The 27,985-nt window shown below is 35.7% G+C and overlaps 1 protein-coding gene across 1 annotated transcript; it reads left to right on the top strand.

Moving 5' to 3' along the window:
- On the top strand, positions 1 to 26,038 carry shcbp1 (SHC SH2-domain binding protein 1). The gene is made up of 13 exons (XM_056462905.1): positions 1 to 284; positions 486 to 692; positions 776 to 891; positions 1,008 to 1,216; positions 3,224 to 3,319; positions 4,028 to 4,258; positions 4,569 to 4,746; positions 7,881 to 8,001; positions 12,990 to 13,121; positions 15,339 to 15,457; positions 15,717 to 15,803; positions 18,230 to 18,371; positions 25,202 to 26,038. The coding sequence occupies exons 1-13, from the start codon at positions 107 to 109 to the stop codon at positions 25,546 to 25,548; spliced, it is 2,163 nt and encodes a 720-aa protein (XP_056318880.1). The 5' UTR covers positions 1 to 106; the 3' UTR covers positions 25,549 to 26,038.
- Positions 26,039 to 27,985: the final 1,947 nt, after the last annotated feature.

Genomic DNA, 27,985 nt, shown 5'->3' with positions numbered 1-27,985 from the left:
GGAGGAGACAAGACAGGCCAACAGAATTTGTTGAGCGAGTTATAAAACCGTATTTTAACAAACTCTGTTACTTTACTGTATTATATTGACGTTTTAAGCTTCAGTGATGTCCGGGGAAGTTGTGTGTCCAAAGCCAGAGGAGGTGAGGGACGCCGAGGCTGAAAACGGCGTTGAAATCATCATCAAACTAACCAGCGGAGATTCACAAAATAATAACGACCAGAATGTAAATCAGCTCACCATCTGTAATGACATCAGACAAAACCACAGTCGGGTTTCAAAAGGTTTGTGATTTACATGCTTTGTAAATATTGTCGTGTGATTTGTTATGTTTTCTGTCAGGTTAATATGCCATTGACTTGAATTGAAACTAAATCTTTAGCCACACTTTTGACTTTTACATGTTTGTTTTTTTCGCACGTGGTAGGACGCAGTTTGTGTGGGATATGCCACTTTCTTGATCCACCGATGTATATTGTTTTCAGAGTTATTTCAGGCTATAGGTGAAGATGATGAAGATGATGATGATGACGACGATGACAGTGGCACGCATTATCTGAATGGTGACGATAGACCCTGCACACATCTACAGAGAGCAGAGAGACCAGGAAATGGAGGACTGCCGGACACCTTCCAAACAGACCATCTTCTGTACTATGAAAGATTCAAGGCCTATCAAGATTACATGCTTGGTAACACTTAAGACACTTGATAGACATTCATAACAATAAATGACTAAATAAGAGTATATTTATGAACCTAAAATGTCTGACAGGTGACAGTAAACCATCTGAAGTACAGTCTTTCACAGCTGAATACTTGGAGAAGATCGTGGAGCCATGTGATTGGCAAGCCATATGGCACACCGATGTATTTGATGTGCTGGTTGAAGTAAGCATATGAAATTTGCTTTATTTTAATTAGTTTAAATTTTTTACAATTAAAACATTGAAGCATCTACACAGTGGAATGTGGAGAAATCTGAGTCATGTGTGTTGTTGTTGTAGGTTGTTGACGTTGATTGTAAAGCGCTGAAGGCAAAAGTAGAGCTGGTGCTGCCGATGGCGTGTGAGACCAGAGGCTGTGATCTTACTGAAGAATCCATGAAGGCTCTGCTGGAGGCTACACTTCATAAAGTACCTCTTATGGAGCTCTCGGTTGTCTATGATGAGCCTGGAGACTTTGATCAGACTGCTTTGGCCCTGGAACACCTCAGGTAATCTAACTTTTGATAGGGTGAAATCTTTTTTTGACCAGTGGTACTGTTTACTTCATATTGATAGACCAGTATACATGATACAAGAATGAGCAATATCTAAAACTAAAGAAGGGTATAATGGATGTAATAATTAGGGTTTGGTAGTATTTCAGATTTGATATCTCTTGATTCAATTTAATTCTTGATTCAGTTCATGATTCTTGATTGAATTGAATTTTAATAAAAAAACAAAAAACTGAACTTAAGTTTACAAATGGTAAAAAAGAAATTAAGGTTAATCTCATAAAAATTGTAACATTATAAAACTGAATATTAAACTTTTTTTAAAAATAAGGCACATATATGTGACTCACTGCGGAATTGTGGTAAATTTCAGGCACTTTAGGAAAAAAAAAAAAAGAGTTGGGGGGAAAAAAATTGTGCTTTAGCTCAAGATGCTAACCTTAAATCAGAATAATACGCAAAATAGATGTTTCATGCACATTTTTATTTAGCTTATAATAGTAAAGATAAAAATTAGTCTTATTTTATGAAAATGGATGCTGAATACATGAATCAAGAGGCAGACACAGTCAAAAATATCTAGTGGGAGACTGAGTTAATATCTTCAAGATATTATGTCTAAATACACATACAAACTATATTTATAGATGTATTTATCTAATTTGTGTTATTCTTCAAAACTGTTTTATTAATGTTTTGTATTTGGAAAAAAAAATAGGTCATATATTTCAGAAACAAAATGCATCCTCAATTCTAGAATCACTATATTGCTAAGAGCTTGTAAGTTTACGTGAAAGCGTGCAGTGTGCAGGACTCAAAAAATGGCACACCTCAGTGCACACATCCCTAATACCGCTTCAGAGTGGTATTTGAGACCAAGCATTTACCTATCTATAATCACATTTTAAGAACTTGTGTTATCAAAATGTCAAGGAAAATTTTCCATTTGCAGCAAGTTAATCTATTTAAGGATCACATGAAATTTATGTAAAGCGTAAGTGTTGCCCATTTTAATTGAGCAAAGATGTTTGTGTATTTTGTAAAACAATTGTACCTTCTTAAACATTACAAGCATCAAAATAAAATAAAAAGAATCATTCAAAAAGAACCTTTTATCAACGTTTACATTTTAAATTAGTGCAAGAGGAGTGGGATGCAGTGAAAAATAATAAATTGTATGAAATACAACCTGAAATCTCAGAGTTTTAAAACATTTTAAGACTAGATTTGATCAAGGGATTTTTACCAGATGTCGTATTGAACATACAAGATTAACCCATTCCTTTTTGCTCAAAGGTGAAGACCCCACTCAATGTTGGTACTGCACAACTCCCCTTACTGTAAAACACATTTTACTGGACTGTCCTGCTTTTAATGATTCCAGAAGGTTTTTTATTAAATGAACTCTCTTAAGGACATTTTAACTAAGTGACACCAGGAAAATATTTTGAATTTTTATCATGCATGAACACAAAAATATTTCTACGTATTCAGTTGTTTAATTGTTTATTTATTATTAAAATGTTCCTGCCATAAAATAGCCTTGGTTGCTGAAATGGCATTAAATAAAAGAAATACATTACATTTCACTAAAATATATTATCAAGAATAAGTTTAAACATCAATTAATAGAGCAACGCATTACATGTACAAAATGTTCATTGTTGTTTATTTGTGCATACTACCTTAACTAATGTAATTTTATGTCAATTGTAAAACTTTAATTTATAAAAATTTCTTATAAAGTGGGTGAAAATTGTAGCCAAAAGCAGATTTTAAATATCTAATTTAATACAATTTCAGTTTGTCTCATTTTAAATGCCTAAAAAGGGATGCTGCTACATACCAGTTTGCTTTGTGATTTTGAGGAGGTTCCTCTATTCAACTAAACTGACTGGATGAGCATGCTTTACAGACATTCTTTTTCACATTTACCCCCGCCACCCCCTTTCTCCCCCTCTCCTCCATTCACTTTTGCATCTTTCTGTCTAATTCCTACAGGTTTTTTTATAAACATATCTGGAGGAAGTGGGATGAGGAGGATGAAGATGATGACTTTGATTACTTTGTGAGATGTGTGGAGCCTCGTCTCAGGCTGTGAGTGTCCTGTTTGTCCCATCTCTTACCCTGAAGCATAACACACTGCACTAAAGTATTAGATTCTTCCAGAAGAAAATCCAACCACAAGGTGGCAGTATGTACCCAGTGATAAACTGTTCATTACATGACATCACCATAAACTGCTTTGAGTAATGCCAATACATTTACTTTGCAAATAATTTATAGTAGCTTTAGGAAATGAGTAGTTTTAAATTAAACAAGGTATATCTAGATTTTAACGACAATGATGTCATCTGACAAAATAAATGTGTCCTAGAGCTCCTCTTTGACTTTTTAAACACAAGTTTGATTGCAATTTGTTTTGGTGCCATTGGGGATGCTCAAATTACATGTTGTTTGTTTTAATTTGAATGCCAAATGCAGAGTTGCTATCACATTTAGAAAAAAATTTAAGTCAACATTTTTCAAATGCATTTTTTGTTATTGCAAACAATTCATCAATGCTGTTTTTTTTTTTTTTATATCGCCCTGACATCTCAATCACTCATTTAAATGTAGATTCAAATCCCGTTAGAAGGCGACCTGACTTCCATTGGTTTCGTTCAGTTTGCTAAAAATCACCAAAAAATATTCTTTTTGATCTCTCTTGTAATGCAGAAATTGCATGTAGCCACTTTAAATATGAACTGGATTTTCTCTCTTCTCGCTCCTTTCTCATCTCTGCCCCATATATTTTCTCCACAGCTACTATGACATTTTGGAGGATCGTGTTCCAGCTGGTCTTGTAGCAGAGTATCACTCATTGCTGGCGCTGTGCTCGGAGAAGTTTCAGGAGTTCTCCAGCCTGAGAAGTGACCTGAACAGTGACTCCGAATCTGAACAAGACAACGTGTCTATGGTTGAAGGGCTGCGCATGTACGAGCAGCTGGAAGCACTTAAGCGCAAGCTGCGTATTATTGAAAACCCACTGCTCAGGTTATTATTACTGCTGTTTGTCTGTGTTTGAGATTGAAAGGTGTCACACATTTGCGCTTTCGCTCTTCAACCTCAGGTTAATCAGGACAGCAACCTAATAGGCATAAATGTGATTAATATTGCTGTCAGGCATTCATGCCTTTTGAAGTATTGACTTCTTTACATTTTCCAAACCTGGATCAATACACACTGCTTCATAATTAATCATCCGTCTTTCCTAGTTACTACATCCCAGATCCGCAGAGATCAAAGAGGTGTCAATCCCAACCGCTGGGTTTGAACAAGTGTGTCTTTGCTTTGCCCACTGCAGGTACGTTCTGGGCTACAAGGTGAATTCCGGTCAGCAGTCATGCCGGGCCAAAGGGCCACGTCCTGCCGGCGGCCGAGTAGTCCACTTGGTATCTGCCTCAGCTACAGTTCACCAGCTTCAAAGCTTAATAACTGACAAACTGATGCCCTGCTACTCGAGTGAAGAGTTTGAAGTCCAGGTGTGTATGACCTGTTCTTATTTTCAAGATATAGTTGCATGCTGGTCAGAAGACCTTGTGCTCACCTTTTCAGGATAATGGTTTTCATCTGTACTGTACTCGACCAAACTGATAGTTGGCCTTAGGGCTGTCTTTGAGCATCGGTCAGCTTAGTTTTTGTGGTGTGTTCTGAACTATCCACACTAGTTGGACAAAGCATCAAACTTCTTTTGAACTCTTTTCAAGCCAGTGAGAGAGATAGACCTCTGACAATCTGTTCAGTTTAGTAGAGGAGGTTCATTCATTCATTAATTTTCTTTTCGGCTTAGTCCCTTTATTAATCCATAATAACCACCAATTTATCCAGCACAGTGGATAAGCAGCGGATTATGCAGCGAATGCCCTTCCAGCTGCAACCCATCTCTGGGAAACATCCATACACTACAGACAATTTAGCCTATACCCAATTGACCTATACCGCATGTCTTTAGACTGTGGGGGAAAGCGGAGCACCTGGAGGAAACCCACGCGAACGCAGGGAGAACATGCAAACTCCACACAGAAATGCCAACTGACCTAGCCGAGGCTCGAACCAGCGACCTTCTTTCTGTGAGGCGACATAGTAGAGGAGGTTGTTTAATGTAATTTTACATGTGCATTTCACAGTGGTGTAAAGTAATAAAATTACAAAGACTTTGATTAGTGTAATTGAGTAGTTTTCGCAGGATTTGTACTGTATTGGATAGTTTAAAAATCTGTACTTTTTACTTGAATTTGTGTTTTAGTGCTGTATTGTACTTTTACTGCACTATTTTCCTTCAACCTGTAGTCACAATATGATTATTTATTTATTTTCTATTCTATTATTTACAAATTGCTCGTAGGAAAATGCATCAGGTATGCTGTATAAATTCAGCAGACAATGTGGAAATAGGGCTGCATGATATTGGAAAAATTTGACATTTCGATATATTATTTTGCTGTGACTTCTATTGCGATATGAATACAATTTCGGTAGATGACTTGAATAGCTCTATTTGGAATGAAACCATTAACTTCGTCTGATTGGAATAATGGTGTAGAGGAGTGAATCAAAGAAGTTGCAAGAATATATAAATAAAATACAAGTGAAATAAGTAGTCAAATTTTCAAGTACAGTAATATGATACGATATTATCATGATATTTTGGCCCTGTTAATGGTAATCACGATTTCTTGAGATTTGTATCACAAGAAAACCATCCACAATATCATTATATTTGTAAATGAAGAGGAGAAAATGCATCAACAAGTTATAAGATGTATATTTTTTTAATAAACAGCACATATGTTTCTTAGAATTCCAACATTGATATATGTTCCATCCACTATAACTAAAGCGCCACCTCATCCATATCGCTATTTTCTCCTGCCCCTATTGAATATTCAAATGTAATGTATAATGTAAACACTGTACATTCTTCATTGCTGATCAACAACAATAATAATCCCAATTCCACATTGCAGAGCCTGCGATGTGACTATTGCAAATGCACACATTACGATATAGATGCTGAAGCGATATATTGTGCAGTCCTATATGAAAGCATTAAAAATGTCCAAGAAGAGGAAAAATCATTACACGCAATGAGAAGATGAAGTATGCCTATTGTATAATGACTGTAATCATGAACTTGTCTTAAACAGCTTGGTTTGCAGTACCAACTGTTGGACACTTGTAGCTTGTTAGTCTGGGTTCAAAAAGCATATCCTAAGCGTTAACGCATCAACACAGCTAGATGTAAACTTTACAACACATTGCTCCAGATGTAAATGTATCAACATGGATTCTGTCGGCTTATTATAGGTGCATGTATTAATGTAATATGTTCTTGCATTAAAATAATCTCACATTTTATTTATAGTCCATGAATGGCAAATAATTTATCTTGCACTTAGAAACACCCTTAAAAGTAAATGGCACAGATGTAAGCTACATTTTTAATTTGCAGGGTGCAAAGTGGAATGATTTTCACAGCATAATATAATACTCAATACTCTTGAGTGCTTCTAGAGGGGCTAGTTTTACTCCTACTTAACAGATTCGGTTAGTCTGTGCACATTGTTTTTGGGAATGGTACTTTTACTTGAGTATGAATTTTCAGTTCTCTTGCCACCACTGGCATTCAATGTGTGAGTATATTCATAACTAATGTAAATGGAATGAATGTTTGGTTTAAAAAAAAAAAAAAAATTCTGAATCCAAATTTCCTAATTTCTTCATCTGTTTCACTCTCAGACCAAAAACATTGAATTTTTTTTTCTAGCATTCATGGTATTGGCTGTCTTGAAAAATGTTGCTGCATCTTTGTTATTGGTTTGTGTCAGGGCCTTAAATGGGGATTTTGGGATTGGTTTATTGACATCTGGACTGTGCAAGAATAGGAAAACCTCTTATTTTTAAGCCATGACAAGACTTTTGAGTGGAAATATGGTATTTGTTTGGGAAAAGGTCAGTCCTGAGAGCTGAATCTGAATGGAGGATTGTCAGATCGTTTAAATAAAGTAGTTTTAGACACAAATCCTGCCCAAACAGTGAAATTAATGTTCCTCGCTTTCTCTCCCACCACGTCTGATCACTGTCTTTTAATTTCCTGGGTTTACCTCTTAAAGGTTAATATCTGCTCGAGAGCACCGGCCGCCTCAGAGCTCTTAGAAAAAAAATCAAATCATCGATTTCTCTCATGCTAGTATAATTTTATGACCGATAAGACTCTATGAATATTTTTGCCAGTAAACTCTCACGTTCGCTTCTCTCTTCTGTTTGGATGGTAAGATTAAAGATCGGTTTGTGCATAAAAGAAGGACTGTATGATCGCTAATGTGTCAGGGTGCTGTAATGCAGGATTTGTAAAGCACTATGTTCATGCACTAGCTCATGTTTGATCTCTCTTGTTCTGTGAGCCAGTTTATCCCTCAAGAACTTGTTAAAATGGTGCAGATGTGTGTGCTTGGATGTCTTTGCTCAACCCCACTGAGACCCGTTCGCTTAAATTTCTGTGTCGGGCTGTTTTTTTACAGTGTGATTTGAAATTCAATTTTTAATGCTTTTTATTTTATTTTGAAATCTTAAGGTGATTTGAGTTAGATTAATGTGGTGTGTTTTTTGATTCCAGTTTCACAGTGACCCAGTGCTTGCGGTCAATGCGTGCTTTGAGGGGGATGTGGTCATTGTCTGTCCTGGTCTTTACAGCATCACCAGCTCCATCAGTATTGTTGACTCCATCGAGATTGAAGGTAATAGCATGACTCATTGGATGGACATCTATGTCCTCCTTTTCCTTTTATGATTGTTGAGTTGGTGTAAATAAATTATTTATTTTTAAAAAAAGGTTTCTCCAGTTATTAAGTCTGCTAAATAAGCATGCAAAGGCAGTGCAGACATTAGGAAATACTCATGTATTTATTTATTACAGATTTAGGGATCAAATGAACTTAGGTTTAAATTAATATCATTGGTTTAAATACAGTTTGACAAAAATCAACACTGCAGAACAAACGGAGCAAAAAAAAAAAAAAAGATGGTGGCTCAGTAGTTAGAACTGTAGCCTTACTGCAAGAAGGTCGCTGGTTTGAGTTCCGGCTGGGCCAGTTGGCATTTCTATGTGGAGTTGTCATGTTCTCCCTGTGTTGGCATGAGTTTGCTCAGTGTGCTCCAGTTTCCCCTACAGTCTAAAGACATGCGGTATAGGTGAATTGGGTAAACAAAGCTAGCTGTTTCACAGAACTGGGTTGCGGCTTGTAGGGAATCTGCTGCGTAAAACATGCTGGAGTAATTGGTGGTCGTGACAACCCCTGAAAAATAAGGAACTAAGCTGAAGGAAAGTGAAATGCTTGAACATGTTTAAATGGACATCTAAATTAGTCAACATCGATCAATTAACAGACAGTTGCTGCATATTTAATGAACTTATAACCCTTTAAGTTGATAAACAATGCAGTCTACCTACTCCTTCAGATATTGATGGACAAAATGCATATAACTGACTTCACCTGGTAAAATGTCACTTGATTTTGGTGAACCGTTAATAATTCCATGAGACATGACATATTCGACCAAATGAAAATCCACATAAACAGTATATTTCTTTCGTGAAATGTAGCAGAATTGGAGAATGGAGATGTGTAGGGATGCACCGATACCACTTTTTACAAACCGATACGAGTACAAGTATTTTAATTTGTGTACTCGCCGATACAGAGTACCGATATCAATACTTAATAGATTTGGTTTCAATTATGTTTATTTTTTTTGTTTTTTTGCCTGTAACAAGGATGAACACAAATCTTTAACCGAATGCTGTTCCAAGCCAAAAATATATGAGGTTTCTATTTTTTATAATTAATACTCCATTCTAACTCCATTTGATTGCTTTTTGTTCATAAAAGTTTAATGAACTATCACTTTAAAATTTAGTGACATCAGTGATTTCTAAATGGTTTGGCCAGTTTTAGCTTGCAGTGAAGAAAAGGCATTGACCTTTATCGTCTGATTGATTGGACTGTATTTCATTTTTTTTTTCCCCATTCACCTCTATCTGCAACTCAGAGGAAATCACCTGCGCTTTGTACTATTCTTTTCCCTTTAATAAAGCTTTGTTATATACCATGCTTCATAACAGTAAGTCAATAGTCTGGCACCAGGCCTTGTTTGTCAAAATGGTTCCCTGGGCGTGAATAAAACGAACACTGCAATCGGTACATGATATTACGAAGCCTGCTCAAGGTAATTGAGCTCGATAGCACAATAACCACCTTCCAATGATGAGGGGCGGAAATTAATGCATGAGGAATGTGGGAGCAGGCGAGCAGAGAGAGCACAGGGTCAGGGTCGAGCTTCTTTATGCAAATTGACGACCTGCAAAGTCAGATAGTGATGAAGTCAAATGAGGAAGAGGAAAGAAGGCCTGGAGGACGCTGTGTAAATATGGAGTTTTTTGTCTGCTTGGCAGTACCTCCTGCAGCGTCAGGGAAGCCCTGAAAGAGGAGATAACACACAGGCGGCTGCTGGCTCTTCTACAGGAGAAGAGCAACTCAATTAGACCACTGCCAGATTACCATAAAAGAGCTGGGCTTGCTGCACTAAAGTTCTTTGATATTTTGTGAGAACGTCACATGTCTCTGTCTTAGGTCACGGCTTTATCAAGAAGATTAATTGAAGGAGCTGTAAATAGATTTTTGCTTTTGTTTTGTTTTTTTAAAGTAAAGAGGAGTCATTTTCATAGGTTGTAGCTTTTGTATCCAAACTTGTGAATATATATATATATATATATATATATATATATATATATATATATATATATATATATATATATATATATATATATATATATATATATATATATATATATATATATATATATATATATATATATATATATATATATTTCACCCCATGTGTTAAAGAATAAAATTGGCACTTCCTGGGAAACTAGCATGATAAATTAGTAATAAAGAAATAAAATATTATTTCTAAAAGCCGCGTAAACTACAGAGCTCTTTTCCCTTCATAATGGCAACTCAGAGGTGCAGACGATATATCCAACAGCACACTTGTGTTAACTTTTGCTTGGGAACACAATTATGTAAGACTATTTTAAGTGGTAAGTATTCCAAATCATTTTAATGGGCTTCAGCTCTAACATAATTTAAGATGCTTTGCAATGGAATTGGTCCTGTGGTTAATCCAGTTATTTAAACACATCATCAGCTGAGACAAATTCACATGATCACATGATTTTTTTATTTTTTTTTAATCTGCATCAAGAAATTTATTGTCAATAATAAAAAAAACATTTGTGGTTTAGTCACAGATCATCTTATCAAATACTTTTATTACTCTGTTTGACCCCTTCCTTTTTAATGCACGTTAAGAAATGATCAAATTTTTTTTTTAATAAGCAAGTAATAAATATGATAATAAATATGCAAGAAAAGGATGTTTACACCACAGTTATTAACACTGTTAATCAAGCAGTTTTTTACCTTAAAGCACTGTATATTAATGTTAACTTTGCAATAAATTACATCTTATGCATCTAATGCTTTAAGTATTAAGCTCTCATTTTTGACAGTCTGGTTATAAGTTTTAAATGATAGTTAATTTATGGATGGGTTGTTTTTTTATAATGTAAACTTTCATGTGGTAAAATGCACTCTAAAATCCACAAAAGACCATCTACTTCTACTTATTGTGAAAGTGCACCAAATCATGGTACGAAAACCATAGGGATCACAATTAAAATTGCATAGCATGTGTTGTTTATTTTAATCGTATGATGAAATAAGGTGGAAAGATTCCCATGATCTGAACTTGAGTTTGATGCCAGTTATGCCGAGTTCAGACTGCATGATTTTCAAAGTAGTCATATCACAGATGTTTTCACACTGCATGACTATCTGGGGTAGCGTTCTGTCAGTGCTGTGTTTACACTAAAGGATGGATCGGCGACAGGGAGTTTCACACTGCATGACTTTTAAAATAGGAAGAATCGCTGACAAATTTGTACAAATTACGTCTCACACCCAAACAAACGCGAGAAGTGACATGGAAACAATGCGAGGTCACATAGTATATCTTTCTTTATTAACTAAATAATGAAAAAAAAGAAGGCTATCGCTTTAGAAAATGTACTTATTTTGTTCACCTGGCATTTGAAGGGAATTAGCAATTTCTCTTAAATTTTATTTATGTATTTTTTTAATTTATTACTTTTTGACCCGGATGTGATATTGCTACAATACACACGTCAAACAGACACTGTGCTCCTGCCAAATTTCCACTAGTTTTATTATTTTTTTAAAATATATATACATTTTTTTTAGTTTTTCGCTTTTGACTTCTCCCCCAACCTCCCGCTGACCTGCAGGTACTTATACTAGTAGATGCTGCTCTCTCATTGGCTGTAGGTGATCGCCGATGTTATTTTCAATCAGAATACTTTTCACACGGCATGATTTGAATCACCGACAGCTCCAGATATTTAGCATGCCAAATATCTCACAGGTGTCTGACTCATCGGCGATTCTTTTAATATCGCGTTCTGGAAATTTCATACTGTATGATTGTCACTCACGTGAACGAGCACCAATTTGCCTGTGATTTCAGGCATTCATCGGCGATTTCTCAAAACCTGTCGGCGAGTCAAAATCAGGGCTAAAGTCATGCAATCTGAACTCTGCATTAGAAGCAGTGTCTATGTTTGATATCTTTGTTCACTGACTGACATGCTCTTTTGGAAAGACTTGGAAACACACTGTGAAATAAATGTACATGTGTGTTATTTTTATGTATATATTATACAGTTTCTCTGGACCACTATAGAAGTTTACCCATATATAATGACTTCAGTTTTATCCTGGAAGTGTTAAATCAGTCAATCGAGACCTGCAACCGTGTTGAGCGCAGGAAGTACGGTGTATGCTTCCCCATTCAAAGCATCCCACTGCTGTCAATTACGGTGTGATCTTCAGCAAATCCACTGTTGTTACCTGCAGACGTAGAAGCGAGGATGGTGCTGTGACCTTATTGGTCTATATTCAGCCCTTGGCATTTGAAAGAAGTGTGTGAGAGCTGACCAGGGTGCTGGAGTTCATCTGGGCATTGTTAGAAAACTCTGGGAGAAACCTGCTTCAGGACCATCTGTCAAAGAGCAGTGCGTAATGAAGCCGGGCTGTCAAACTCTGCGGCTTTGAACCGCTATTCTCGCTGACCTGCCACCACTATCTCATACTGATATGGTGCTAAGCTGACCTCTCAGTCATCAGTCTGCAGGCTGCTATAGACTCAACACACTTGTTGATGGCCATTTAGGCACATTGTTACCCAGAAACCATGTGTCTAGACTGAGAGACAGTCTAATTTCCATAGAGAATTAGGCCCTTTATGGAGAGGCTTTGCTGTAATGAGATGTTCTCTGCTGGATGGTATGTCTAGTGGTAAATGACAGTGATCCATCAGGGTTAAGGGGCTGTCAATTTCCTTTCTGCATTTTTATTTTTTGTCATGCAGGTTCAGAAAATGTTTTATTCACACGGTACGGATTTAACTGGTTCTTGTTACTGTCAAAACTGCCATTACCGACCTGTTTTATAACAAGGGTATTTTTGAGATTATTTATTTATATAAGATAAAACTCACTGCATGGATGTTCTGTACTTTTTTGCTTTGAATAAAAGTCATAAAACACTTTTTCAGTGGCATTTCTCTCCTCATCTTCCCTCAGGATACGGTCTGCCAGACGAGGTGGTGATCGAGAAGCGTAACAAGGGTGATGCTTTTGTGGAGTCAACAGGAGCAAACGTCAAACTCTCAAATATAAAGTTCATACAGCGCGACGCCATTGAAGGCATCTTATGTAAGTTTCAAAGAAAATTGTCCTGTCCTTTTCCCCCCTTTCTAGCTATTTGTTGAAAAGCCTTTAGGGACTGCCGCTGTTGAATGGACAGCAGCTTGTCCACCAGAGACCTGACGTGCACTTTTGCTCAGACATTCATTTGGCCTCTACAGCCGCACGGTAACAAGAGAGTCATCTCATGTTTTCCTTGTCATTTCATCGGTGAACCGTTCTGGCATGTCTAGTCTAGGGAGCTTTTAAATCTGTACCCTTGTGCAGCTACACTAAAGGTTTGGTTCCTGCGGGATTTCTGATCTGGTCAGGGCAGCAAGGCTGTTTATTATCCACTGGATATCCTTCTTGCTTTCAAAACAATATGTTCCCAACTGTATTAGGGTGGGGTGATGCAGCTAGGAATAAATGTACTGCTATTTTGTTTTGATTTATGCATTTGTTCTGCAGATTCTTAAAAGATGCCCTTAAATATCATGTTGACTCGCTGGATTTTGTTTTTTGATGATTAATTGTCATACAGATGATTGCAATTATAAGGTTATTTAAAGTTTTGGATTTCTTTGTTTAAAATGTATAATAAAATATGCCTTAATGATTTAAATTACAGGTATGGTGTGAATATAATTTAATATATAATTAGATTGATATATTACAAACAAAAAAAATAATCTTAAACTGACCGTAACATTTTTTTTTTTTTACACAGTTTTTAAAAGGATAAAAAATAATAAATGATTGCAGTTATAAGGTCGTTTAAAGATTTTGATTTCTTTGTGTTTAGAATGTATAATAAAATAGCCTTTATGATTTAAATTACAGTTATTGTGTGAATATAATATAATTAGTATGATATATTACAAATGACGACAAAAATAAATCTTAAACGGACCCTTAAATCAGGGCAGCGGTGTTTTTCAACACAGATTTTGTAAAATGATTATGATAAAAAAAAAATTAAGTTTTTGATTTCGTTGTGTTTAAAATATATAATAAAAATGCCTTTTATGGTTTAAATTACAGGTATGGTGTTAATGTAATGTAATGTAATATAATATATATATATATATATGATGTATTACAAATGACAACAAAAAATAATCTTAAAAACTGACCCTAAAAATCAGAGCAGCCTTTTTTTATTTTTATTTTTTATTATAAGAGCACAGTTTTTAAAATGATAAAAAATAGTAAATGATTGCAATCAATAGGTCATTTAAAGTTTTTGATTTCTTTGTGTTAAAAATATATGATAAAATATGCCTTCATGATTTAAATTACAGGTATGGTGTAAATGTAATGTAATTTAGTATGATATATTAACCTGACTCTAAAAAAATCAGGGCAGCATATTTTTAAGTGAACACAAAGTTTTCAAATTGATAAAAAATAATGATGTAAATTAATGTAAATTTTACTTTTACTAAGTGGTTTTGAACAGACTGTAAAAGTGAAAGTAACAAAATGACTTTGTTACAAATGATTTCTATTGTGGGTGACGCGGTGGCGCAGTAGGTAGTGCTGTCGCCTCACAGCAAGAAGATCGCTGGTTTGAGCCTCGGCTGGGTCAGTTGGCGTTACTGTGTGGAGTTTGCATGTTCTCCCTGTGTTTACGTGGGTTTTCTCCGGGTGCTCCCCCACAGTCCAAAGACATGTGATACAGGTGAATTGGGAAGGCTAAAATTGTAGTGTGTGAGTGAGTGTGTATGGATGTTTCCCAGAGATGGGTTGCAGCTGTAAGCATCCGCTTGGTAAAACATGTGCTGGATAAGTTGGTGATTCATTCCGCTGTGGCGACCCCAGATTAATGAAGGGACTAAGCCGAAAAGAAAATGAATGAATGATTTCTATTGCATCTGACTGGCTTGCCTCATAGATTTGTACTGAAAGACATGTATATGTATAATACAAATAAATCCATGGATGTTTGGTTAGGAGTTATTAATCATATTTTTGAGATTACACCACAATATTATTTAGTTAATCAAAACCATTTAAACTGATTCACAGATAGTCTAATTTAATGCCAGTCATTGTCATTGCATGTCTAATCTTGAATTACTCAGTGACCAAATAACAGAATTATTTAAATCTATATCCAACATATATTCAATATAGATCAGCACTATTCTTAATCTTCATGTGAGCAGAAGATTCCTCCTCCTTGCATAAACTGTCACCATCCTTCAAGGTCTTTTTGATTCGTCACCCTTTATCCTTCATCAGGTGTTCGCCAGGGGAAGCTGGAAATGGAAAATTGTGTGATGCAGTGTGAGACCACAGGTGTGATTGTGCGATCAGCAGCACAGCTCTCCATGAACATGTGTGACCTGTATGGCTCCAAGGTAAGCCGTGCAAGCACACGGTACCTCATGTGAAATATAAAATGACTTCTTCACTTATTCAGTGGCCATTATCATCTGAATGTCTTGCTCCATCATTTATCTGTTACAATAGGCATTGCAGTCTGAGGTACAGGTGTGAAAGATCTTGCCAGCAGTCTTGTTTGACTTGAATAACCACCGGCCACTTTACTAAAGAGCCACTTTTTCATTGACCAATAACATTATCTATTCTAATGGTCTCTGTGTGTGCTTGCTTCAGGGGGCCGGTGTGGAGATTTACCCCGGGAGTGTGTGCAGTCTGGTTGGCAATGGCATCCATCACTGCAAGGAGGGGATCCTGATTAAGGTGAGGAAGATGGATGAGCTTCAGCTCTTCTAAATGCCTGTAGATTAGCCCGTCTGAGTCCCAGTTACCGCTAATAGTTGCCCAGGCAACAGCAAGTATCTTACCTGACCTGACAGAGCTGCACTGTAGGGCTGTCTTAGTATCGTTTTAATGATCTAGTGGATTAATGCATTTAGAAGACCTCCGGGGAAGTTGGCCCCTTTACTGCGTTAGTGGAGTGGGACTTCAGTAGGCATCATGGGGCTTCTTTGATGTTAATAGCTCTAAGCTGTGCCATCAGAGGTCACTATGCTCACACCGTTCAGAGGAAATGTGAGAGAAGCCAACGAGCACTCTAGTTGTAAACACAAATGTTGGTTCAAAAATTTGCTGATCAGCTTTGAGAGGGTTTCTTGAGCTGAATTATTATGTGATGGCTTATTTCTGCCATGGAATACAAAAAAAGTGTTATTAATCTGCTATTTTTCTTGCAGTTTTGGGTATTTTTTTTTTTATTCTCCTGGGGCCAGTTGCACCAGCAGTGCGTAAGTTAAAAACGTAGCCTAGTTATGACTTAGAGGGACACCAAGTTACAACTTGCGTACTACTAAATATTTTTGGTTTTTCAGTTTGTGAAAGAAGAGTTTAATTTTCTTTCAAGGAAGGCTTTCTGTTAATTCTTTCCATCAATTAAAATGAGAATTTCTTCATTACTAAGATCTTCTCCCCACTCTTTTCTCTTTCATGTGTTCCTCTTTAATGATATCTAAAAATATCTTCATGTGTATGTGTATTTCACATGCATTCCCAACTCGCGATGCAGGTATGTACGTCGTCTGTTATAGTGACTGACTGTAATTTATTTATGTACTATAAAAATGCTATTTGTCATTTCATCTTCATAGGACAGTTGTACGTAGGCTAGGCACATTAGATGCTGAATTTTAAAGCAGATAAGGATTTAAATGCTTCTGATTTGATCTTACGTCATTCAGTGCAATTACGCATGACTTTACGGAGAGCTTATGACCTACTAACTACGGCTTGCCTTGTGTGCACATGTAGTGCAACAGAAGTAAGAACAAATTTGGTTGCAAACTAGCTAGTAGTTACTAAGCCCCTAGTGTGGACTTTACATTCCAGTTTAAGAAAGAACTTACGAACAGTGCAACCTTACCCCGTCATTCAGATTTTCTTTTTTTCAATATTTGATTCCTAAAAGGAATATTCCGAATTCTAGTTAGTAAGTTAGCAACATGTGTGGGAAAAAGTCAGAATTGGTTGATGTTTAATGTACAGTTCACAGCAAAAACTCAGATTTATCATTTAATCGCCCTCATGATGTTCCGATTCCATAAAAATTCTTTGATCTTTTGAACACAAGTGAAGATATTTAGATCAAAATATCCCTCTGTTTTCTCTTTCTCTCCATTTTCTCAAACTGAACGACTGTTCATCTAGAGCTCTTAGGGTTCTTCAATTAATTGGCTACCAAAATTTTAATTTATCATCAAATGTGATCGTATCTCATTGGTAGACTTGGACCAAACTGCTTGATTCACTTGGATTTATTTATTGATTTTTAAACTTTTGGGTGAATAGGCTGAGGTGGAGGAACAGAAATTTCTCAGATTTCATAAAACTACTTATTAATTTAGGTGAAACTGGGGCTCAGTGGTTAGCACTATCGCCTCACATCAAGACTGGTTCGAGTTCCAGCTAGATCAGTTGACATTTCTGTGTGGAGTTTGCATGTTCTCCCCGTGTTCACAGCCCAAAGACATGCGTTATAGATGAATTGAATAAACTAAATTGGCTGTAGTGTATGCGTGTGAATGAGTGTATATAGATGTTTCCTAGTACTGGGTTGCAGCTCTATGATGGATAAGCTCGTGGATCATTTTGCTGTGATCAACCTTGATGAATAAAAGGACTAAGCCGAAGGAAAATGAATAAATGTCTTCATTAGTGTTGTGAAGTTTCATGACGTGAATAAATGATGACCGTTTTATTTTTAAGGTGTGAATGAACATCTAGCATTTCTGACTTTTGTATCTTATAAATATCAGATATAAACTTGCTTATTTAAGAGAGCGAAATAGTCAGATATGAAATTTGTAATTAGCCTTTTATTTTTGTGAAGATAAGATGAGCTTCCATCGCTTTCTCCAGCCTTTGTTATTGTTTCACCTAAGAGCAAATTAGACTCGCACACAGGTAGTGGCATCCCAAAAGGATTTTTCCGTAATTAACTCTAGCGGAATAATTGGATTTTATCTACCTTCCTAAAGCTCTGTGTATTTGTGTACACCCTGCAACTTCCCAACCTCAGTCTTTTATTCTCCCTCACGTTTCTGAGGCCAAGACGAGATGTGAGAGTGTTTGTGTGCATGTTGATTTGTGTAGGCATGCTGCATGTTTACCACCCCCTGCTTCCCCTTTGGCAGGATTTTGCAGACGAGTTGGATGTCACGCCTAAAATCACCATGGTGAATAACGTGATCCACAACAATCAGGGCTACGGTGTTATCTTGGTCAAGCCAGGTGACTCTACAGTGGAGGATCTTCCTGCAGAGCTCAATGCCACAGGTGCACTTTTCTTCTTCTCTACTTGGTTTACCAGCAGCAAGCCGTAGTCTCAAATTAACAGCAGCTAGCTGAAGAGGAAGAAACCCTCTAGGCTTTGTGCAGACAAATTGCTTCAGGCATTAAAGAGATAGTTTCCCCAAAATCATAATTCCTTCCTTTTATTAATCAAAAGAAATATGCATAAAAGTATGCAAAGTGACACGGGATAAAACAAAACTATTGATGATCAACTTAACCTTACATGTCATTTCAACTTGAAACCTTAACTAATGGAATCTTATTGTAAAGTTAGTTAATTGTTTTCACTAACATGAACAAACAATGAGCAATCCAGTTATTTATGTATTAGTCTTTGATAAATTAGTTATTGACAAAAAAGTAATTCATTGCTAGTCCTTTGTAACTCACAGATCGTTTACTAATGTTAACAAGCTGCACACTTTAGTAAATATTAAACTAGTATTAATAAATGCTGTGTATTTCATGCTCTAATTTAGCATATGCATTAACCAATCGAACCTTATTGTTAATTAGTTAATTTTTTTCACTATAATAAACAAACAATGAACAATATAGTTATTGCCTTATGGATTGGCCTTTGATAAATGTTAGTTCATGAAAAATACTTAATTCATTTTTAGTCCTTAGTAACTCGCATAGTGTTTACTAATGTTAACAAGCTGCACAACATGCTATAATAAGTGAACTAATTAAATTAGTTCAACTAGTATTAATAAATGCTGTTTACTTCATACTTGTTCAATTTAGCATATGCATTAATTAATGGAACCGTTTGTAAAATGTGACCTGACGTTAAAGTAACAAAAAAACATTTGCCTTGACTTAATCATATTTGCAGTACAATAATCATCATAATATTGATAATATTTAAAATAATTGCTCATATTAGAGAATATGTATTCGTTAATGTATTGAAAAATACGAGAAATGTGCAATTAAATTCTAATATTGATCATGTCTTTACATTTAATTACATTTGTCATTAACAAAGTATCTTCAAATGCACATAAAAATAATATTAATAATAATAAATAGTAAATCTTTAAATATTATAAAAGATTTTCTAAAATATATTTTTAACAAATCGTTAGCAGAATGGGATCAGTGCTCGGGAAAAAAACAAAAAAAAACTTTTTGAAGTCCAGCAGTAGTAGGAAGAAAATGGAACTATTTTTAACTCAAGATCTGATGAGATTGTTTATACAAGATGCTGTATTGGACACACAAGACTCACTCGTGGATATTTACTAAAAGGAGAAGTTCCCCCAAAATGTCAATATTGCAACAGAAACCAAACTGTTAAACATATATTTTTGAAATTACCTATTTTTAATGTTGTCAGACCACTATTTTTTATCTGGAGAGACCCGTTTTTAAATGTGAATTCTTCAAAATTGATAGATTTTTTTTTCTTTTTTTTTTTTTTCTTACCAAAGTAAACCTTTTAGATCTGTTTTATCTTATGTATTATTTACCACTCAATATGACTTTTTATTGTTAGATTTATTATTTCATCATTATATTCAAATATATGATGAAATAATAAATCTAACAATAAATAGACATAATCAGCTATATATATATATATATATATATATATATATATATATATATATATATATATATATATATATATATATATATATATATATATATATATATATATATATATATATATATATATATATATATATATATATATATATATATATATATATATATATATACATATACATACGCACGCGCACGCACATTACGGCCAATTTTGTTTATTCATTTCACATATAACGCATGTCTTTGGGCTGTACGGGAAACCGGAGCACCCTGAGGAAACCCACACGAACATGGAGAGAACGTGCAAACTCCACACAGAAATGCCAACTGGCCGAGCTGTGACTCGAACCAGTGACCTTGCTGTGAGGTGACAGTAATAACCACTAAGCCACTATGCCAGCTTAACTTAAAATATTAAAGCATTTTTAGATCAAAACAGCTGAAAAAAAAAAGTTCCTGAGTGAAAGTATGAAAATTAGATGCTTAATTTTATAATATTAAAAGTGAGAGCAAGTTTGGAATTTATTGCCAAATCAGTTTCTCTGGCTATATATATATATATATATATATATAATTTTATTTTTTTTTCAGCTGTTTGGATCTAAAAATGCTTTAATATTTTAAGTTAAGTTGTGGAGTTTGCATGTTCTCTCCATGTTCGTGTGGGTTTCCTCAGGGTGCTCCGGTTTCCCGTACAGTCCAAAGACATGCGTTATATGTGAAATGAATAAACAAAATTGGCCGTAATGTGCGTGCGTGTGTGTGTATGGGTGTTTCTCAGTACTGGGTTGTGGCTGGAAGAGCATCCACTGCTAAAACATATGCTGGAATAGTTGGGGGTTCATTCCGCTGTGGTGATTTTTGAAATAGACACAAAGCTGAAGGAAAATGAATGTACGATTTTTATATATATATATTTCTAAATTTTCTCAGCATGTTTGTTCATCTCTTTTAGTGATTAAATGACATGCAGGCTAAAAACAACAACTATTATTTACCAATAATCATGCTTTCAATAAGATCATTAGATCACTGTTTAACATAAGAACTAGATACACTGCTTTGCTTCTGACACTATTCATATGAATCATATGGCTTACTTGCAGTGTTGTCTTCATATTTTTAAATAAGTTCTCATTCTGTGGATGAAGTAAAGCTGTCCTCATGTTTGTTTCCATGGTAAAATGTAATTGCATCTGAGTTTGTAACATAACACACGACCGAGTTGTTTCTTTAATTCGTATGTTATTTATGCTGAATTTTGAAATGGAGTAATTCTTATCATTTATCAAAAAATATAGGAAAATATATTATATGCAAGCTGAAGCACAGAACATCAATAATGCATGCAGATGTCCAGGGCTTCCATGTTAGAGCTGAATATTTTTCATGTCCTTTGTTTCTTGTTAGGGGAATACTGTAACCTTGATGTTTTTTCGCTTTCACACATCTCATCTTCTTTGGCACAAATTAAATAGGCCACGATCACTCTCCCCATTACTGTAAATGGTTCTGTGCATGCCTGCATACACCACACGTCTATATAGAAAAAAACCCGCAGGACTCAGTCTGACTATGCCAAAAGTGCTCTACTTTCTCCTGCGGTAATATCTGTGAGAATATATTCGCTTGCATAAAATTTTGTTAAAAATACCCCCCTGGGGCTGTTGGAAGGCCTGTCCGTAATGACTGCCATCCCCACGGTACTTTTCTCCAGCAGGATTGACTTTTTTCCTCTCTCTCTTAGCCAGCTCCGGTTTGAGTAAAGGAAAGAGTGGAAGTGCGCTTGACATTCAGTGAAGGGCAGCTGTGAACGCAGTGTGCTTAATTTCTGAATTATGCTCCGCAGATGCCGTCTCGGCTTTAAAATAAAAGTAGACCCTACTTCTCCCTCAGGTTCCTTTATGTTGCCATCTCACACAGTCTGCCGGTGTTAAATGGACGCCCTGGCAATGTCACTTTCTATGATGAAATACTTCTTTTATATGAAAAGGAGTGCATTTTGAATGGTTTCCGATGACTTTTTTTTGTGTTTTTGTTTGGGAAATAATTTCAGAACTGTTTTCTCCTAGAAATGCCTTTGAAATAATATGGTGCACTTGTTATTATTATGTAGATGTGCTTAGGTGGATCCTTAACATTTCGTTATACAGTATATGCAGAAAGTAGAGCAAATTAAATAAGCAGTTAGATTCTGTTTTTCCATATCATTATATTCTGGTGAATTCACTTTTTAGTTAGTTTTTATGGACCTCTTACACATTCAGTTCACTATACAAGTAAGTCATTTTTCTAACTATATGTCAACTAGCAGTGTGTGCAGCCATGCATGCTCTTACAGTGGCTTTTGCTGACTATTCATTTACATCTAGCAGGTCTGGTTGCAAATTCAGTGAAGCGGGTAATGATGATTCTCTCTGGCCAGTCAGGGATCTGTAGTGTTTACATGTCCCGCTTTAGTTTCGATGCACCTTGCTTAGATTCTCAAACAAGGCAGTACTGTATAAAGTTCCAGGTACTGTAAACGGTGGAAATATAGACGCCAAAAAAAAACTGAAATCGAAAAATAGACTAGCATTTAGAGGGACTGTATCATATTGCTGAATGCTAACATTAAAATGAAATGATTAATAAAGGATCTTTTGTGGGAGCATTAGAATACTGACTTGGAGTGCCAAAGCTACTTTTAGTGAAAAGTCTATTGATAGACTGTCTAAAGGGGACAATCAAAATAAAATAATGCCTCTTTCTTTTTTTTTTTCCCTGTACTGTAGGAAATTGAAGTCTTTATCTAGTATCATAGTGTAGGTATTGTTTGTCTTTAATGTTTTGTTTGCTGGGAACAGCAGGGTTTACTTTTAGTGCACAAGCCCCTCATTTATGGCAGAGTCCTACATGTTTCAACACATCCTTTTATTGTACCCTATCATTTTCAGAACGACTACAACCATTCCTGTTGCTCTCTGCTGGAATGGTGAATGAGGGAGTGTTGTGTGTCCTTCTGCGCTGCCTGCTTTACACACATGCGTTTAATGAATATTCCCAAAAATTAATATTGTGCAGGGCTGGGCAGTATTGCAAAAAATGCATCACAATATCATGTTTCATATCATTCAGTATTGATAATTATTGATTTTTTTTAAACAATACATGTAGGAACATTCGGATTTATTTATTTTACCACTTTTTTTTACCACTTTATCCAACATTACTAAGGCAAATATTTTTAATGGTAAAAAAACTAAATATTTAAACAAACAAAATATCTCATCTCTTTAGAATAAAATAAACATATCCGTTAAAGAGACTCTTTAACTTTAACTTGGTAAGTAAAATGTTACAGTGTGTGTGAAATGGTAAAGGATTAACTCTGAACAGTCAAAGCAAACTTTAAGGTGTGAATAATAATGATACAGTAAACCTCAAACTCTGTGAACAACACAAATTATGATAATTAAATGTGAGATTTCAAGTAAAGGAACTAACCAACATTATTTTAAATACATACTGCAACATTACAAATTGTGAAGTTAAATGACTATATTACCCCAATGCTAAACTCTTTCAGATGGGGTGCTAGTGGCTGGGATGCACACGAAAAGAAACCAAAAAGCGAATCTGGCTACATCCTTACATCCTTTTTTATTTACCATTCCCCTCACTGCTGCTATACGACACTCATTTTCGCATGTTGTTGTTCTGACCTAAAGGGCGAGAATTCCTTGACCATTTACAATGGACTTTGTGCTCACAGTCCCCTGGTGTCTCTCGTAACTAGGTGACCATGAATCATTTTTTCAGAGTATGATAAATGGAAAAACCATTGCTGCAGCTCCGACACAAGTTTATGGAGAAAAGTAAAACCGCTACAGTGTTTGAATGTGCTGAGGTAATTAGTCTGCCGTTATTGCTGAAATGGGTATATTCCATACAAAGTGTGAAGCAGATTGGTTAGTTCTACTTTCATGAATTGCAGTGTGCTCGGGGCATTCGGAAAAGTTAAGATGTGTTTTTATTTTATTTTTTTAAACTAGGTAAAGCTGAAAAAACGCACATGCCTCATCTGCGCACCACTTGCACAACATTTGCGTCACCACCATATGTGTGTCGTGCAAGTCGCTGCCTCCATTGGGAATGACATACTGACACCCTAAGCTTATTAGCATTGCATCCAAGGCGTGCTCGGCAGCCACATTTTAATAAAACTTAAGCACTTCATACCGAACTTTTTCTTTTTTTTTTTTACTTTGAAGGTTTTTCCAGTTATTGAAGATCTATATATCATTTCTATATACCAGTGCCAATTTGTTCCTTTCTTTCTTGTCAGCCGGCAATCAGTGAAATGCAATCACCAGGCTGTATCTGTTAAAATACTCTGTGTGGTTGGTTTCGTCTGCTCAATACAACAGCTGTCTGTTTTTGTGTTCATTATGTCATGGAAATTCAGCTTTTTAGTCCGTGAAAGGCAGGGAAAAGGCAGAGGATTTGACATTTGGCTTTAGACCCATTTACACAGCAGCTCACAGTGACAAAGCAACAAGTGACCATTCGTTTCAATGGAGAGCTGGTGACTTCTGGCCATCTCTGACTACATGAGTGATATCAAACATTAGTGACTGGATGTGGGCGTGTTCAACAGTAAGGCAAAGTGGAGAATCCTTATGCTCAAATGCTCTTCATTTGCATAAAGATTGAGTAAATCTCAAATGATCCGTTCTCTCACTATATATCTGTTTGTGTTCTCTTTACTGTACTCTAATGCAGATAAATAGCTGCAATGACAGAACACAAGAAATTAAAAGTATAGTTACTTTAATAAAACTTATTCATTTTTTAATTTTTTTTTGATGTTTTGAAGACATTTGGAAAACTTTAACCATTGATTTCCACAGTATTTTATCCCTACTATGGGTGCCGTAGTGGCGACTACTAGTTTTCAGCTTTTTTTTTTTTATCAAACAGAAAATAAAAAATTTTGGGAGCGATTTAAAGGGTTAGTTCACCCAAAAAATGAAAATATACTCTCTATTTACTCCGCCTCTAGTGGTTTCAAACCTTCACAAGGTTCTTCTGTTGAAAACAAAAGTATATGTTAAGTAATATTTTGAAGAAAGCTGAGAACCTGTAACCATATTTTGATAATTGCATCTGTTATGGCTTGTTTCCTTTTGAGGTTTAATGGTTCAGATTAAAAAACAAATAATTTCAAAACCACATCAGTTCTGAACGCTGTTGTTTCTCTTGTGTTTTATCAGATGTGAAAGAGGAAGAATATGAAGACACGGGTGTAAAACCAGATGCAGATATGAATGATGATGAAGATGATGTTGGGGTGGATATTCCCATCATTGTGGTAGAGGAAGAGTGCCCAGCCATCAAATACAGCTGCACAGTTCCTCCAGACTGTGAGGGAAATGATGCCATCAAACAAGAGTTAGTTGCCACCTCGGCCAGAAAACTTGGGCGTCAGAAGAGCCGGATGAAAGCGTTAGGTGACATGCAGGCTGATGAGAATCTACTCTCACAGGAAATGTTCATTTCCATTCATGGAAATCAATTTAAGCACAATGGAAAGGGGAGCTTTGGTACCTTCCTGTACTGAAGCATCTCAATGCAGGCCTGCACACACACTTTACCCTTTAATTATTTATTGTGTAATTCTTCGATTTTTGCTTCGCTTACTTTGTAAGCTAGTATTAATTACTGTGTGAATGTAACGAAAGATGAATTAAACGCGCTAACATTTCTAGCCTTTTAAACATTCTATTTTTAAATGGTCTTTTTTTAATAACGTTTATAAACACTGAAATACAAGGACACATAATTACGCCAAAAGAGTGTTTACATTTTCTGTTCACACCATGTTCTGTTTCAGAACAAACATGTTCATAGACACAAATAATATGTTTGTTTTTCTTCAGGGTTCATACAGTTCATGTTTTGTCCACACATTAATTTAATGGTTCATACAGTCACTAATAAGCACTCAAATATTTCTGGTTCCTACAAAGTCCTTTGGACCTTCCCCCCTTGATTGTTTCTCTTATTTTTTTTTTATTTTTGAAGTAATAAAGATGTTTTATTGTTCTAAATGGCAGTCTCATGTAATTCTGTTAAAGAAGCATCGAGAGTTACTGCTTGTGTGATGCGCTGGGGTTCCTTTAGTCGCACAAATTTTAATTTCCATTAAGTAAACAATGTAATTTAGCTCAATTCCCAGAAAATTAAAGGTAAACAACATTACAATGAAGACATTTGATTAATTACTTAATCCTGCATGTTGTTCTGTACATTAAAGAAAAAGAGCTGCAACTTGACCTGTCTTAGCCTTAACTGCTGTGAGACTAATGTCACGAGGGGAGGGGGAGAGAATTACAAAAGCATTATTTTTTAAGAAGGTAAATATGAAATGTAACAACACAAATTAATTGCAGGAAATTAGATGGAGAAAGATTAATGATTTGTCAAGTTATCCATTCTCGTGCATGTCAATTTCAGCATTATTATTGTCCAGTGGTCACATTAAACTGCTGTCCAAAAATGGCAACAGGTTTGTAGAGCGAATGCCCATTGTTGTCTGAAATAGAGTTATTGACGGTACTTTTCTTATTATAGGTCAAAGTCTTTGAGTGGAATTGAAGATTCTGTTTTTATATACGTATACACACACATTTTCTTTTTAAAAAGGGTAAAAAGGAGCTGGAAATTATTGATTTCTGTTTCTCCTTCTACTGATTCTTCTGGCATATTTTAGATGCAGCAGAAATGGAAGAGGAAAAGAAGTGACAGGCTTCTTTTGTGGCGATTGTTTTATCTTCAAAGAAGGTGTCAGTTTCTGGACAGACTAAAGCAAGTGCTCACAGCCATGGAGGACTCTAGAAAGCATCACATTTTGAAGCAGTGTCCTTCAGATCAGCGAGCATTCGGGGAACAATGGCAGGATCTATTGTTTCAGGTAAGGGCGACTGTCAAAGCCACTGAAGGAGCAGTTAGTTTGAGTGTCCCCTATGACGGTAAACATCCGCACCCTCTCCTTGTTTTTCCCTCTTTTGTCTTTTACCTAAATAAGGTGACCTGCAATATCTAGCAGTTGCTCATTAAGTTATGACAATGAGCATTTCACCTTCTGAATTCTTTGATGCTGCATGCGACTGCTGGAGTAACAAGCTGCTCATGTACAGTTTAAGTACAAGATAGCAGTGAACACGGTTTTGTTAATTAGAACTGCTGTCTGTTAATTAAATGTCAGAGAGCATCGTCCTTCTCTTGAGGTTAAAGTTTTCTAGGATACGCTGTTATTTAAAAATTCCTGAGTGGAATAAGGGAGGTGTTTTAGAAAGTAAAACTGAAATAAGTTGCTCTTGTTTGTGCAGAACTCTGTTAAAATGGACATGGGCTTGAACTGATCTAAGGATACAGGAGCTGTGAAATAAAATCATATCTTTAAAGTCTCTTCCATTTGAATCCTTGGGGAATATTTAACAATTTAGGTGAACTTAAGTCAGCCTTAAAATATTATTAAATCAAGCAGACTAATTGTAGTTCTAAACTTTATAGCTACTGACTTTGTACAACCATACATTAAATACAAGCTAATATTCTCTTATATTTTAGTTACAGTATTGTTCATTAAATAATTTGGTAGCACATTTCAGGGGTCACCAATCTCGATCTTTGAGGGCCGGTGTCCCTGCTGAGTTTAGCTCCAACTTGCCTCGACAGACCTGCCTGGAAGTTTCAAGCATATCTATCCTGCATTCCAGTCAGTTAATTTATGCCCTTCACTCACTAAATCCCCTTAGTCTCGTTTTCTCAGATGTGCACCATTGATTACCAGTGTTGAGGGTAATGCATTACAAATAATGCAAGTTACGTAATAATATTACTTTTCAAAGTAACAAATAAAGTATTGCATATCATTGTTGGGGAAAGTTACTTTTGAAAGTAGTGCAGTACAATATTGAGTTACTCCCCCCAAAAGTAACTAATTGTGTTACTTAGTTACTTTTATGGTAAGTAATGTGTTGCATTACTTTTTA

Source organism: Danio aesculapii, chromosome 7 (assembly GCF_903798145.1).
Source record: "Danio aesculapii chromosome 7, fDanAes4.1, whole genome shotgun sequence".
In the NCBI taxonomy this organism is placed as follows: Eukaryota; Metazoa; Chordata; class Actinopteri; order Cypriniformes; family Danionidae; genus Danio; species Danio aesculapii.
The sequence above is the reverse complement of the archived record's forward strand: the minus strand, read 5'-3'. Positions and strand labels throughout refer to the sequence as shown.